This window comes from Rhinolophus ferrumequinum (assembly GCF_004115265.2).
Source record: "Rhinolophus ferrumequinum isolate MPI-CBG mRhiFer1 chromosome 3 unlocalized genomic scaffold, mRhiFer1_v1.p scaffold_36_arrow_ctg1_4, whole genome shotgun sequence".
NCBI classification, from domain to species: domain Eukaryota; kingdom Metazoa; phylum Chordata; class Mammalia; order Chiroptera; family Rhinolophidae; genus Rhinolophus; species Rhinolophus ferrumequinum.
This window is the reverse complement of record NW_022680354.1, coordinates 2,543,906-2,560,443: the sequence shown is the minus strand read 5'-3', so window position 1 is coordinate 2,560,443 and position 16,538 is coordinate 2,543,906. Positions and strand designations below refer to the sequence as shown.

General features: G+C 39.2%; 1 protein-coding gene across 2 annotated transcripts; it reads left to right on the top strand.

Moving 5' to 3' along the window:
- Positions 1 to 47: 47 nt before the first annotated feature.
- On the top strand, positions 48 to 14,139 carry DYNLT2 (dynein light chain Tctex-type 2). Of its 2 annotated transcripts, XM_033100493.1 has the most exons (4): positions 48 to 237; positions 8,935 to 9,141; positions 11,587 to 11,745; positions 13,873 to 14,139. In XM_033100493.1, the coding sequence occupies exons 1-4, from the start codon at positions 130 to 132 to the stop codon at positions 13,981 to 13,983; spliced, it is 585 nt and encodes a 194-aa protein (XP_032956384.1). In that variant the 5' UTR covers positions 48 to 129; the 3' UTR covers positions 13,984 to 14,139. The 2 variants fall into 2 exon arrangements, with proteins under 2 accessions (XP_032956384.1, XP_032956383.1); XM_033100492.1 differs by lacking the exon at positions 11,587 to 11,745.
- The last annotated feature ends 2,399 nt before the right edge of the window (positions 14,140 to 16,538 follow it).

Sequence of the window (16,538 nt, the reverse complement as noted above, 5' to 3'; positions counted from 1 at the left end):
CGCTCCCGGTCCCGGCAAAGCTCACGACTCGCGCTGCGCAGGCGCGAGACTTGCGCTCTCGCGGGAAGCGGCAGAGGCGTTTGGGGGCTCAGGGAGGTGGGGCGCTCGGCCTCTCGGGAAGAGGGCGGAATGGAGAAGCGGGGCCGAAGCGGGAAGCTGTCCTTGAACCAGACCGTTCAGGGGCCAGCCATGACGCCTCGGAAAGAGAGGAGGCCTAGCATGTTCGAGAAGGAGGCCGTGAGTGCGGAGGCGGGGCTCTCCGTCCCCAAGCCCCTCCCCCTGGCGGGGAGGCGGGGCTGCCGTCGCTGCGACTGCGAGTCCTCCGCGGGGCTGCGCGGCCCCGGACGGGACTGCTACGATTTTTGTAGTTTAGACGTTGGAGCTCTACTACGTTAACCGATAGAAAGAGCTTTTACGAGATCATCCTCAGGTCTCTTTGCACTTACTCAGCTTGCAGATATCCTAAGAGTAACGTAACAGTATTATTGCTCTCTACAGAGATACATAATTTTAGTATATTAGATTCCATCATACAAACCAGAGGCAGTTTTACCAGCCACAGATGAGAGTGTATGTGCTGTATTAAAAAAGGGAAAGTGTCTGATATACCAAGCAGAACAAAGATGTTTTCAGTTTTTAAAAACGGCAGCATACTCAGTATTTGAAGAATATAGGAGAAAAAAGTGAAGTTACAATACGTCCATTAACTTACTGTCTGAAATTAATGGAAAATGTCATTCAGTTTTACTGGTGGTATAACACCAGGATTTCTATATGACTAGTCTGAAAACCCTTATTGTAATCAAGACTCCATCTTTTTTACTGAGACTTTAACAGAAAAAAAATAATTTTTCCAAGGATACAAAACTAATGATAGAGCTGAGACTAGAAACTGTGTTCTGGTCCACTTGCTTGTAATGGTTTTTATTCATACCTACTTCATGTGACCCATACTTGATAGAACGAAGAAGAGATAGCAAGCAAAACACTAATTTTGAAAATCCTAAAACATTTCATACAAAAAGAATCCTCAGAATAGTCATGGCAACATTTCAGGTTCTAGTGATAGCCCTTTGGTGTCTTATGTTTTACAGAGGAAAGGAAAAGCAGAGCAAGGCTAGAAACTTTAATCTGTGGGACTTTAAATTTTATGCTCCAAAAAACTGTTGTATTGTCTGGCAATAAGTCTGAGTAAAAGATAGGTCACCCGCACTAAAAAAAAAAAAAAAAAAATGTCTGTATTTGGAGGCAGAGAGAGGTGCCTTTTATAAACTTACTGCCTACTAAAGATCTGAAGTGGTCTTGGAAAATGAGTACACCTGAATTCAAAAGGAGGAGACGCATAAGTGCACTTGGTATGTATGTAGGCAAAAATCTGGGAAGAAGGGATTATGGACCAAGGCAGTTCTTGCTTATTTGAAATGGATGTGATCAATCACAGCTGTTTTTAAAATCTAGATCCTAGAAGAAAGAACTTTGAATAGACCGATAAATAATTGGGAAGAGACTGAGGAAAGATTCCACAAATGCTCAATAAATGTTCCTGAGGACAATGAGTGCACTGATGAGTCATTTCTAACGTTTGGTTAGCTGATAATTCCCATGTTCCTGAGCATAGGAAAAATTAGGACACAATTTAATCAATAGAAGCATCTTTTGATTTTTATCTGTCTTGCATCTATTTTTTTCTAGTAGTAGCACCTCAATTTTCCTTTGTAGAATTAACTAATCCTCTCCTGGATAGAGTCACTAATCCTCCACTGTCAGTCACTTCTCTTAACTTTGTGGTGAAGATGAGACCAAAACTAGAGTAATTATTCCTTGAATAATGCAAGGAAATGGTTGAGATTAATTCCAAATGAGGATAGTGTACTGAAGTGCCTCATGTGTCTGGTCCTTTAGCCTTCTCTTCCATTCTGTGGAGTATCTTTCCAGTTAATTACAGTTTTGCTTAACAAGAAGTCAGTTTCTATTGCTTGCAACCAATGATCCCAAACCTAAATCAGATTACCAAAAATTGAAAACTCGATTAGTTTCACTTGTGTACATACATTTGAAAATCATAAATACTACCAAGTGGCATTTAGAAATACATTAATGTAGTGACATTTCACGACCAAGCTCAGTTTGTTCAAGTTTTGTAATTAGGCTCAATGGAAGGAAATGCCATATCAATGGGTTAAATAATTAAACTCAGATTGTAGTAGAATCAAAAAAGTTGATCATATTTAAAATCTATCCCTAATTTTTAGAAGTGATTACAAAGATTCTTCCTTAAAGAGAACACTAAATTAGGCCAACATTTTCTATGAGGAAGACATGGTAGAGATGTGAGTTGTTAGCAATTTTAAAACCATGCATGCATGCCTTATCCCCAAGGGAATCGTTCCAATTGGGAGCCACTGTTAATGATACAGTGTAGTTTTATCCCTTAAGTATGTTGTAGAGGAAAAGAAAATGGCAGTTGCCCTAGAAAGAAGCATTCTCTTAATAATTAAAAAAATAGTAACGGTTTTGTTTTTAAGTGGTTTAGGGAGCTAATAATGCCTCTCTTCCCCGGCTAAAACAAAGCAGTCTGACAGATGGTCGGAATAAGAGATTTGTTTCTAATGAAGGACTTCTACTAGCAGCCAACATGGAATAACAAACTCCTATAAGAAACTATGGAAAATAACATAAAATGTATGAAGCAGTCATTTCCATTGGTTGGATGAAAGGCAAGACAGGATAGTGATCTCTGAGGGAAAAGAAATGGCAAATGTGAACCCCAAGATTCCCTCTAACTTACCGAGGGATCCCAGCCCACATCTTATGGAGAGGTCTCCCTTAATGGAGAAGCATTAGAGAGCCAGGGTAAGTCAAGGTGGCATGAGTCTGCAGAGCACAGTATTTGGAGACAGCTGTACAAATAGTTCCAGATGTCCGCAGGGGATTTGCCTCATTTCCTGCATAATACAGCAGTGCATCTGGCAAGGAAACCACCTGTGGCCACAAAAAGAATTACCCCAAAGGAGCAAAAAAAGAAAACCCTTGACTCACACAAACTCATAATACCAGCATGGGCCAGGGAACTGTGTCCTACACAACTAGACTGAGAAACAATAGCTTGAACCGGAGTGGGGCAGGGGAAAGGCAGAAAAAGGGGAGGAAAAAAATATTTTGAGTCCCCAAGTGAAGAGAGGAGAAGGGAAAGACAAAAAGTATTTGAAGAATTAATGGATAATAAATTTCCAAATTTGATGAAAACTATAAACCTACTATAAATCCAAGAAGCCCAATGAACTTCAAGCAAAAGAAAATTATGCTGAGGCATTTAATAAACTTACTTAAAATCAGTAATTAAAAATTAAAACTAGAAAAAAAAGCTTTTAAGTACAGAGGATCAAAGATGAAATCACAGCAGACTTCGCATCAGAAAAAATGCAAGCCAGAAGATTGAGGCTTCATCTTTACATTTCTGGAAGATAATTTAAAGTATATTTAGAGGTGAAAAAAATACCAGCCTAGAATTCTACACCCAGTGAAAATACCTTTCAAAAACAAAGACAAACCAATGAGTTTTTCAGACATGAAATCTAAAAGAATTCAGCAGACCTATGAGAAATGTCCCTCAAACAAAAGGAATATGATATAAGATGTAAATCTAGACAAAGGAATAGAAAGCACTACGAGTGGTAAATATGTTGATAAATGTATGGATTTTCCTTATTTTTTAATTTATTTAAAGATAGTTGATTAAATCCAAAGTAATGGCATATTGTTGGGTTTATAGCACAAAAGCCAGAGAAGTGGGAAAAGAAAGGGAGGAAGTATACCGTTGTAAAGCTCTTATGCTATATGTGAAGTGGTATAATATGATTTGAAGGTAGACTGTGGTAAGTTAAAGGTATATACTACTGTGTTTCCCCGAAAGTAAGACCTCGCCAGACAATCAGCTCTAATGTGTCTTTTGGAGCAAAAATTAATATAAGACCCGGTATTATATTACATGATATTCTATATTATACCCAGACTTATATTAATTTTTGCTCCAAAAGACACATTGGAGTTGATTGTCCAGCTAGGTCTTATTTTCAGGGAAACACAGTATAAGCCCTAAAGCCACCACAGGAAATGAATAAAGCTCATAGGTTAACAAATGACATAAGAATAACAAATGACATTAAAAATACTTAATTCAAAAGAAAGCATAAAACGTACACAGAATAAAGAACAAATGGAACAAATAGGAAACAAAAAATAAAGATTTAAAAAAATAATGTCAACCACATTAAATGTAAATGTTACAAATATCCCAATTAAAATTCAGAGATTATTGGATTGGTTATAAAAGCAAGATGAAACTATGTATTGTTTATAAGAAACACTTTAAAGGCACAAATAGGTAAACATGAAAAGGATGAAAAAAGATATACTATGTGAACACTAATCAAAAGACAGCTGGAGTGCCTGTATTAATATTTCTAATATTATGAGAGATAAAAAGAGGGTCATTTCATAGTGTTAATAGATCAATTCATCAGAAAGCCATAACAATCCTAAATGTTTATGCACGTAAAAGCAGAGCTTTGAAATACAGAAAGCGAAAGTTCATATATGAGGTGTGATCAAAAGACATGGTGTTTAAATTTTAAAAATTTGTTACAGGAAAAGACATATTGCCATTAATCCTCCTCAAAATACTCCCCTTTGCTTTGAACACACTTATCCCATCGTTCTTGCCACTTTCTGAAGCATTTCTGGAAGTCCTCTTTTGTGTCTCTACTTCATCCTTTATCATGACAATGCTCCATGACACACATCACTTCCAGTATACGGTAATTTCTGTCAACTGAAAACATTATGGTGTGTCCTCATTCACCTTATTCACTGGATCTGGCGCTGTGTGACTTCTGGCTCTTCCCCAAAGACAAAATGACCATGAAAGGTAAACATTTTGAATTGATTCAGGAACTCGAGGCAGCCACGACAGCGCAACTAAAGACACTCACAAAAAAGGACTTCCAGAACTGCTTCAGAAAGTGGCAAGAATGATGGGATGAGTGTGTTCGAAGCAAGGAAGTATTTTGAGTGGGATTAATAGCAATGTGTCTTTTACTATAATAAATTTTTAAAATTTAAACATTGTATTGTTTGATCACACCTTGCATTTCTTGCTGAAATAGACACCCATAATTACAGTTGTAAATTTCAACATGACTATCTCTGTCTCACAATAATTAACAGAACAAGCAGACAAAAAGCTAGGATATAAAACATGAACAATACTATAATCCAACTTGAATTGATGGCCTTCTATAGACTACTCCATGCAACCACAGCCGAATAAATGTTCTTTGGAAGTGCATATGAAACATTGCTAAGACACAACATCTAGGGACATAAGACCAAGTTCCAATGACAGACATTTAGATCATACAAAGAATATGTTCTTGTCACAGTGGAATAAATTAGAAATCACTATCAGAAAAATATGTGGAAAATTGCAAATTGATAACTATATGACACACTTCTAAATAACCCATTGGTAAAAGAAGAAAACAGTATTTTAAATGGAATGAAAATGAAAATTTCAAAAATTTTAGGATGTAGCTAAAGCAATATGTAGGGAAATTTATAGCCCTTAATATTAAGAAGATTTCAAATCACAGACACACCAGGGCCAAGCGTGCACAGCAAGATGATTTTCCTCAAGTTTTATGTAAAGAGGCAGAGAGTGACCAACTGGAAGAGAGGGTCCTCAGGAGGAACCAATCCTGTTAGCATCTTGATCTTAGACTTCCAGCCTCCAGGATAGTGAGCAAATACATTTCTGTGGTTTAAAGCATCTGGTGTGTGGTACTTTGACAGCTCTAGCAAACTAATATATAGACACAAATTACCATAGAAACAATAGATACCCTGTATAGCCCCTATCAAAGAAAATGAATCCATAGCTTAAAACTGTCCCGTCAAGAAAACAGGCCTAGATGGCTTTTCTGGTGAGTTTCTACCAAATGTGTTCTCAAAATTGAAAAGGAAAGAATTCATCCCAATTCATCCTATGAGGCCAGCATTACCCTGCTATCAAACCTGGAGTAATATTAGGTTGGTGCAAAAGTAATTGCGGTTTTTGCAATTATTTTAAGCCACAATTACTTTTGCACCAACCTAATAACAAGAAAACATCAATATTCCTCATGAACATAAATGCAAAAATTCTTAAAATTAAAGCAGATCACACAATGTATAAGAAACATGTATATACTGCACCCAACATAGGCACATCTAAATATATAAACCAAGTATCAACAGACCTAAAGGGAGGAATAGTCAGCAATACAGTAATAGTGGGGGATGTCAATACCTGAACTTATATTGATGGATAGATCATCCAGACAATTAATAATCAATAAGGAAACATGGGTCTCTAATGACACGTTAGATTAGATGGACTTAACATATATAAAGAACATTCCGTCCACAAACAGTAGAATACACATTCAAGTGCACCTGGAACCTTATCCAGGATGGATCGTATATTAAACCACAAAACAAGTCTCAATAAATTTAAGAAAATTGAAATAATATAAAGCACCTTTCATATTACATTGTTATGAAGCTAGGAATCAATTACAAAAAACAAAAATTCATAAATATGTAGAGATTAGAGAACATGCTAGTGAACAACCAACAGGTGAATGAATTAAAAAATGCCTTGACACAAATGAAAACAGAAATACAACATACCAAAATTTAAGGGATGCAGCAAAAGCAATCTGAGAAGGAGTTCAAAGTGATAAATGCCTACTTTAACTCTTGCACTACACTAATTGATTTCAAGATTTTTTTTCAAAATGTGTCAGAAATCCACAAAAAACCAAAAAGTCGATATTTTGACTATTTCATGCATTTAATAACAATTTGAGCTGTTTTGTATGTAAATGACATTATTTTTATGTATACAATTTTCCATTGTTATTCATTCTTGAAAAACACAAAAATATAGAAAAATGTACACCTGCTTTCCTAAACTTCCTTTCTGGAAGTTTCCATCCACAGTCAGCAGATTGAAATACTCATTTGGATATATCCGACTGTTGTGGCAAAAGGATTAGAAAGGAGAAAAATCTCAACCCAACTTTATACCACAAGAAACTAGAAGAAGAACAACAAATGAAGCCCAAAGTTAGTAGAAGAAAGAAAATATAAAAGATCTGAGTGGAAATGAATGAAATAGACTAAAAAGCCAATAGAAAAGATCAATGAAACTAAGAACTTGTTCTTTTGAAAGATACACAAAATTGACTATTTACCTAGACTCACCAAGAAAAGAGAGGGCTCAAATAAAATCAGAAATGAAAGAGAAGACATTATAACTGATAGCACAGAAATAAAAAGGATCATAAAAGATTACTGTGAACAATTATACACCAACAGTTTGGACAACCTGAAAGAAATGAATAAATTCCTAGAGGCATACAACTTTTTAAGACTGAATCATGAAGAAATAAAAACTATCTGTTAAGACCAACTACTGGTAGGGAGATTGAATAGTAATCAAAAACCTCCCAACAAACAAAAGTTCATGACCAGATGGCTTCACAGGTGAATTCTACCAAACATTTAAAGAAGAACTGATACCTATCCAAAAATCAGAAGAGAAAGGAACACTTCCAAACTCATTTTACGAGGCCAATATGACCCTGATACTAAAACTAGACAAGGACACCACAAGAAGAGAGAATTACAGGCTGATATCTCTGATGAATGTAGATGAAAAAAATCCTCAAAAAATATTGGTAAACTAAATTCAACAATTCATCTTTAGAAAAATCATACATCATGATCAAGTAGGATTTATTCCAGGGATGCAAGGATGGTTCAGCATCCCAAATCCATCATTTGGATATACCACCTTAACAAAAGGAAGGATAAAAATCATTTGAGTGTCTCAATAGATGCAGTAAAAGCATTTGATAAAAGCTTAATATCCATTTACAATAAAATATTTCAGAAACGCGGACCTCATGTCTGATTTTAGAACACATTGAATTTTTGCTTTGAGCTCTTTGCCCCTCCTATTTCTTGTTCCTTTTAGAATTCCTCCCAAACCTTACTTCATAGGGGCTTTCTCTGATCGTCCATTCTAAATTAGTCCCTCTCAATGAGTTTCTATCAAGTCGTGATCTTATTTTGATAGCAATACGTTTATTCATTTCCCCGTGTACTTTGTTGTCTCAGCGCCCACTACGTAGAATGATAACTCCATGAATGCAGTCCTTGATTATAAGGTAACACAGGTAGAACAATTGATTTCTGGTTATTGTAATGAAGCTGACCGCTGTAATCCAGCACCTGAAGCATTGCTCTGGACTATGCGAGGTACTAACTAAATATTTCCTTCAAGACTGCTGAATGTCACACAGCAAATGTTGACTGTCAAAAGCATCGAATGATGTATATGCCAAATCAATACACTTTTGTTATCTTTTCAACTTAAGACTTAGGAATGTCTTACCTGAATATTGTATTATTTATTAGAAGATAAAAGTAAAATAATGAAGAATATTATTTCTGTAACCTTAACATGAGAGATTTTCCTTACACACCTGTCTCCTAACCACTCAGTTGCCCTGTCTGGAGGCCACACTTGTTTCTAGTTCTTTTGCATCTTCCATGGACATTCTAAATATATGTATGCAAATTTGTGTATTTGTGTTTCTAAGTAGCAAATAGATTCTAGTTAGCTAGCTGTTCTTTTTTCTTCTTTTACCAAATCGATAGAAAGGGCTGGGCAGTGAGTCCAGGATCCACCAACTGCATTGTCATAGAAGTGTGTTGTATTGGATCTCCAAGTTTTGTGTTATCCCAGTCCTGTTGTGCCAGGGTTCTGAGATCTGAAATGTCATTTTACAATTTAAAAAGTCATGTCTTCTCATGTCTGTCTTTCAGTATACACAGATTTTAAGAGAAAGACTGAAGGAATCATTTCATGATGTTCACTATATAGAGCCTCCATTTGATGATTCGGTTACTGATATAGGGAAAGAATGGAAGAATGCCCTAGCGAAATTACGGTTTGCAAATTCATACAGAATGGAGCCACTGAAAAAATTCCAAGCTTATTCAGTACAGACTAAAGTCCAGCAGATACTAAAGGTAGGTTGATAGATACGTATGATAGCAATATTTTAACTTCGGGGGTTTGGTAATCTATATGCAGATTTATGGCAGTGTAATTACCCTGGTTGATTTTTTACTGCATTTACCTCAGAAAATGTGAAAGTACTTTATAGTGATACTTAATCTTCATATTGATGCTATAAGCTGAATTAAAGGGAATCTTATTTTATTTCATTCAGCTCTTTTTCTTTTTTTTAAGATTTTTTTTATTGGGGAAGAGGAACAGGACTTTTTTATTGGGGAACAGTGTGTACTTCCAGGATTTTTTCCAAGTCAAGTTGTTGTCCTTTCAGTCTTAGTTGTGGAGGGCTCAGCTCAGCTCCAGGTCCAGTTGTCGTTGCTAGTTGCAGGGGGCGCAGCCCAATATCCCTTGAGGGAGTTGAGGAATTGAACTGGCAACCTTGTGGTTGAGAGCCCGCAATCCAACTGAGCCATTCAGGAGCTCAGCAGCAGCTCAGCTCAAGGTGCCTTGTTCAGTCTTAGTTGCAGGGGGCAGAGCCCACCATCCCTTGCAGGGACTCAAGGAATTGAACCAGCAACCTTATGGTTGAGAGCCCACTGGCCCATGTGGGAATCGAACCGGCAACCTTCAGCGTTAGGAGCACGGAGCTCCAACCGACCGGCTGAGCCACCGGACTGGCTCCTCATTCAGCTCTTAATTGTCCATAAATTATCCCTCAGGTTTCATGTTTCTCCCACAATTGGAGGAATGAATAAAAAAGAACATACTGACTATGTATGTATGTATGTGTGAAAATTGGTTCCTGACTATGCTAAAACAGCGAAGGATAGGCAATTCCCCGTCTAGACATAGGTGGTTCTCTTCTTTAAACAGACTGGGATGTAAAGTTCACTTAAGACAGTTGTTTGAAACTCAGACACATGTTTCCAGGCTAGTTTTAAAAAGTTTGTTCAATTTAACAAAACTAATGCTGCAATACTAATATTAATACCAACATTATTTATACTAGTTTTGGGAAGTCTGCATTGTTCATAGGGAAAGAATTCCCTTCACCATCCTTTCTGATAAAGACCAAATTGTGATTTTCATTTTATTATGGAAAGTTTGTTTGAGGGACCACGTTTTCTGAATCACCTTTTCATCTTTGGCCTTTAGTTCTGGGCACAAGGCACCCAGCTGACTTCTGACAACAGATTCCTTTTGTGGTGCTCCACCCAGCCTGATGTGAGAGGACGCATTTTGCTGTGTTTTGCTGTGTCTCCCTCAGTCCAACTGCACAGACTGAGTTCAAATGTACTGACTGTAGTACGATTTCACATTGTATTTACATAGAGTTTCACTGGGCACGATGGAGCCTGGAACAGCGTATTGGACACGGAGGTGGATGGCTAAGCATCATAAAGAGGCTGGAGGTTTCCCCATGGGTTCAGGGAACACTGAACAGAGCTCTAGACACAGAAATAGTGTATATTGATGGAGCTTCTGGGTATTTCCCTCTGGGAGGTTCTCATTATTTATTTAAAAAGAGCCCTTAGGTAGATAAAGCCTGATAGGTTAGGCAGATTCAGAAGAGAATGGATATTGCTAAGTGTCCAAAAGATAAAGCCACAGCCAAATACCTGAGGGCAATGAATGCTTCCAGGCCCAGTTTTAGAAACATTCTAGAAGAGAACCAAAACCCAAAGATGGCAATTCCTTTGGTTTTACTTGCCTATAAAATAACTGGTAGGAGTCCATTTACTGTCACTAGAGCCCAGACATTGGTTAATTTATCATGGGTCCACGTCAATTAATCAAAGGCATGAGCTGTCTGCTCACGAGGTGGTGCAGGTCTGCGTGATTTGTCGGACAATGTAGTGCTGTACGTCCACATCTCACTCCCCCGACGAGTACATTAACTCATTAACAGCCATGAGGAGAAACTTTTGATTTCCTTGGCATTCTCCTGGAGGCCACAGAAAAAAGCACTCCAGTGGGAAGCCATAGGGATAGTGTAGAAAGAAGCTTTGATTCAAGAAGGCTGAGGAGGGAACCACAGAATGCACGCCCTGGGCCCGGGGAACCCTGGCTTCAGGGAAACCCACATCAGCATCTTAGTGAATATATGTATTTTAAAAAGATTGATTTCTTCTATCTAAGGATTCTCAGAAGCTTTCTTTTAAAATTCCCCTTGTGTCTTCCTAATAACCGGTTGATAAAGTAATCTAAAAAAGGTAAATTTATAGCTTAAGGGTTGGTAACAAAGAGTAGTTGAACATAATCTAAAAACCAAAATAAATTTTCTTCAAAATTGTTACTGAAATAAATTGGTAAGCATAACATTCATTTAATATTATTTGGTTAGGAATATGTGTATTTTTTAAAAAAGTTATATGTATTTAGATACGCTTTCTACTTGAATTTTTATTTAGAAAATATTTGGTTTGAAAATGAAAATATTTTTCTTAATTTTTTTAAAGGAAACTCTGAAAGATGTCAAATATGATGATAAAGTCTTCTCTCATTTGTCACTTGAATTAGCAGACCGCATATTGTTAGCGGTCAAAGAATTCGGGTACTACCGTTATAAGTTCATTATAAAAGTATTATTTATTCAAAAGACTGGTCAGGCAATAAACGTAAGTACTGCACTGATTCAGCATCTTTCTATCGATTAGAACTGTAAGGTCTCGCCTCTCTAAGGACTTAGCATTTATTGTGAGGTCTCCCAGGTGTTTCAAGACCCGGTGGTACCTCTAGAATGAAAGGATAATTTTGTTAAACATATGTACTAACCTAGAAATGACATTTTTCTAGTAATAATTTATTAAATTGTATAGAGAGCCTGTTCCTTGAGCATGCCAGTTTTGACAATTTAATGGCATTTAATAATTAACCAGTAAATTTATTTTAGTCACTAATGGGTGGTAGGTACTGAGGAAATTACAGAGAATTATAAGACATGGACCATGAGTCTCAAAGAGTTTTTACTCTCGTCAAGGAAATAAAGCAACACAGTTTTAGAGTTGAAAACAAAATACTGTGGATGGTGTAACAGCCTGGGTTTGGCATCCAGTTGGCCTAGTTGTCAATCCTGGCAGCAGCACTCACTGCTGTGCTTGGGCCTCATTTTGCATCTGTAAAATGGGGACGATAAAACCTTCTTGCTGGAGTTGTTCTGAGGGCTCAGTGAAGTCGTCGGTATTAAAATCCTTAACATAGTCTCCAGCATAGAGCCCTCAATAAAGATTATTGTTATCCGTTACAAGTAAAAATGCAATACCACGAGGCTGTGTAAGTTTCTAGTGAGTTAAAAGTGCGTATGCGGACTTGGGCACAGTGTCAGAGGCTTCAGGGAGGAGGGAAGTGCATACGGAAGGGTGGACAGGAGGACGGGATGGGCAGAGGGTTGCTGGCCACACGGCAAGACAGAGGGGCTCCCAGGAGAAGAGAATTACCACCACATACTGCATACACACAGGAATAATGGGAAACTTCTCGATGGTGATCAGTGCTGCTTCTCTAGAAAAAATTAAGGCAGGATGATGTGATAGAGTGACAGTGTAACTAAATGGGATTACTCCTCTCTGGAGACAGGGAGGCCCTCTGATGTCTGAATGACAAGAAGAAACCAGCTTTGCCAAAGATCAGGGACAAGAACTCCCAAGCAGAGAAAACGTGGAGTGCACAGATGTGGAGGCAGGGACGGACCTGGCGTGCTGGTGATGTCCAGGGTGGTGGGGGGTATTGAGGCAGTGGAGAGTGGTGAGGAGACCCCCATGCGAGGAAGCCCATCGAGTCCACTGGAGGGCGATGGCTCATGTGCAGGCTCATGTGCATTGAGAATATTCTGCCCTGCAGCCACCCTAGAGTTTAGCAGCTGAAAACAGTTTGCTTGTCATTCTGTGCGGCAGCGTGGCCTGGACCCACCATTTGCTTTTTCTGCTGGACCCACTGATGTGCTCTTGGCAGTTTGGTGACTCGGCTGAGCCTGGAGGTCCAAGACGGCCTCGCTCACATATCTGACCGTCGGTGCTGGCCCTTGGATGGGGTACTTGGGTTTGCCTGCACATGAGCCATCGCCCTCCAGTGGGCTCGATGGGCTTCCTCGCATGGGGGTCTCCTCACAGCACACCAAGAAGGTGAGAGCAGAAGACCTCTTAAAGCCTGGCTTGGAAGTCACACAGTGTCACATTGTTTTGCTTGAAGCAAGTCCCAGTGCCAGCTAATATTCAAGGGGTGGTAAATAGATTCAGCCTCTTGATGGGAGAGACCACGAGTGGCGTGTGGCCATTTTAGATGCACCACAGAAAGATAGACTGTAGTCAGATCACGTATGACTTCGTAAGCGAGGCACAGGACTCAGGACTTTCGCTAACAGCCATTTCTTCATTTCAAGACAAAGTCCTAACAAAGTTCCAGCTGGAAACCTTTGAAGGTGGGCAGAGTGGTTCCCTGTGAAGGACTGTAATCCAGCAGAGCGACACTGTGTGCAGAATGACAAGACCCAAGTTGTAGAGGGGCCCCCAGTCCTTCCCGGACACTGGAATGTATGTAGGCTTGGTAGATAACTCCTTGTGCCGTAAAAGAGAAGCCAGACGCAGCAGCATCATAAAGCCTTCTCAGGAAAGGGAAAATTGGACAAAGTCCTTTTTAAATACAGCTTTCTAAGATACTGATGCATCTTTGAAAGAATCAAACTTATGCAGATTTAAAAATTCTTAGCATGTTCAATCTGAAGTTGATCTTTTGAATGTTTCTCATAGATTGCCAGCCGATGGATCTGGGATGTTACATGGGACAGCTGGGTTGCAGCTCAACATGAAACGGAAACTTACGTGGCATTGGCCTTGGTATTTGCTCTGTACTGTGAATAGCTTGTACATGTGCTAAGGAATGTTTACTTCTCAACTTTTAAAAAATGCTTGAAATTCATAGATTTGTGAACTGCACAGTAGTTTTGATTAGCTATATTTTTATCTCAATTGAAGCTTAATTGTATTTTTTAACAACAAATAAAAGCTGGATCTTTATCTTACTAGTTATATTTATTAAAACTGTTACCCCATATATGTGAAAATATGGATGTTTTAGTAGATTCTAACATGAGAAAATTATTTATACTTCTCCTTAGACTTAAGGAAATTATAATTTAGTGTAGGAAATTATGATACAATCTTGTAAAGTATCAAGTTAAGCAAATGTTAAGATAGATTTTGGAAAACTAAAGGCAGATGTATTTTGAATGGTATGTTAATACATTGTATGAATTCTTTTGAAAGAAATTATCAAGTTTGAAAGAAAAATGTTAAGATATTTAATATGTCCCTAACTGATACCTCCGTCCCCAATCAAAATGCAGACAAATGTGTGGTCTTTCTGTTTGTGAGTCTGAGAGTCAGGCTCTTTTTAGATGCAAGAACCAAAAAACTAATACAATTGTTTTTTAAAAAGAGGAAAATTGTATTTTCCAGGCATTTGATTGAGGATGCAGTACTTTCTGTCTTCGTCCTCTCCCCGCAGACCTCTATGTACATTTGTTTAACTTGATGGAATTGAATCATGTCCCCATGACTAGACTGGTCATAATTCATTCCCTGGGGTTGGGGTTGGAGCCTGACTTCCCTGAAGTGCACAGCCATGTGAAAAGAGTGGGTACAGCTATAAATTGGAGCTCTTCAAGGAAGTGGGGGGCGGGTTTGGGGGAGGCAACCAATAATGTGTGTGACAATCCATGCGATTTTCATAGTTACGTGGTCATGTGCCGCATAACGCCGTTTTAGTCAGTGACGGGATGCATATATGATGGTGGTCCCATAAGGTTATAATGGAACTGAAAGATTCCTATCACGCAGTGACACGTGGCCGTCGTAATGTTGTGGCATGACACATTACAGCTGGCCACAGTGTTCAGTAGGGTGACAGGCCGTGCAGGCGTGGAGCTCAGGAAATCAGCCGAACCATACAGCGTGGGTGTGTGGCAGGCTGTACCGTCCAGGTGTGTAGAAGAGCTCTCTGGTGGGTGTGTGGCAGGCTGTACCGTCCAGGTGTGTAGAAGAGCTCTCTGGTGTTTGCACAACAATGAAATTGGCTGTGACGCATTTCTCAGAGCGTGTCCCCTTCCTGGAGCAGCATGACTGCACAGGTGGACCTCAGAGATATTGTGGATTCAGTCCCAGGCCACTGCAATAAAGTGAGCCACGTACACTTTTGGTTCCCCAGTGTGTATATTAGTTACATTTACACTGTACTGTAGTGCATTAAGTGTGCAATTGCGTTATGTCCCCAAAACCAATGTACTTACCTTCATTACAAAATCCTTTATTGCTAAAAATGCTGACCATCATCTGAGCCTTCAGCAAGTCCTAATCTTTTTGCTGGTGGAGGGTCAGCCTCGATGTTGATGAAAATGCAGTATCTACGAAGCGTAATGAAGAAAATGCCAGAAATGAGCCGTGTCTATATCAGAACTTGAAACACCTTGTCTGACCGAACAGGCAGTAAAAGTACCCATGAGCTGAGTGGTCTATAAACAGCAAGGTAGAAAGGGAGAGGAAAGCTTTCTCTCTGCTTAATGTGTTATAATGACTCGGTAATCCAGCACTAACACTGCCACGCTACACAGCACAGACATGGCAGTTGCAGCCCTGAAGATCGTCTCAGCAGGAGTTGTCAGTTGTCACCTTGGCCTTGGAAAAGAGTCAGTAATAACCAACCTGTGACATCCTTCCTGTTAAGCACTGTCCCTTCCTGGTGAACTTGCCGGGATTCATTAGTTGTAAAGTATACTGCCTCCTGTCTGAACTGACGGCCTCGCAGACGGGGCTGTGTGTAAAGGAGAACTACCCCTTCCTCCGCGGCTGAGGCACCTGTGTGACTTGTTAGGCACTATTATAATCAAGCACTTCTGCGCACCCCTACCGTAGCCCGGAGCATTAAGTACTAAAATGTTACCTATGATTATGCGCTTTGACATCTCAGAAGTACCTTAGTTTTGCTCTTTCTCTTGCCCACATCCCAACCCCATATATATTTAGCTGTGACATTTATAGACTGTAATTTTTTTGAAGTGCTTCCAAATGAATTTCCGTCACTAGAAATCCGAACATCCCCTAATCTGACCCACTGCTTCTCAAAGCCTTTTACTGCAGGCTACTGGACTCCCTTTCTTTACGTGCTTCTAGAATCCTTCCATATGCCCAGATGCACTGTGTTTCTTACCTCTCCACCGGCCTGCCTTTTCCCTGAGGACAGTCCCACTGAAAGCTGCTTTTTCTCTCAGGGCCAGGAGGTGGGTAAGGTGGCCCTTCTGACCTTAGAGCATCTAGCAGCTGGGAATTTAAATATCCGGATATACAGCCCTTCACCTCTGTGTATCACCCGGGCCTCTAGTCCCTTGGCTTGTTCCTTCTCATCACCTGGAGACTTGATT

What these genes read in the sequence shown, in the direction of transcription:
- DYNLT2 (XM_033100493.1), top strand. Translation starts at nt 130, where the DNA reads ATGGAGAAGCGGGGCCGAAGCGGGAAGCTGTCCTTGAACCAGACCGTT. An exon ending in AAGTCCAGCAGATACTAAAG is followed by an intron (nt 9,142 to 11,586) that starts GTAGGTTGATAG and finishes ATTTTTTTAAAG; the next exon opens with GAAACTCTGAAAGATGTCAA. An exon ending in AGACTGGTCAGGCAATAAAC is followed by an intron (nt 11,746 to 13,872) that starts GTAAGTACTGCA and finishes TGTTTCTCATAG; the next exon opens with ATTGCCAGCCGATGGATCTG.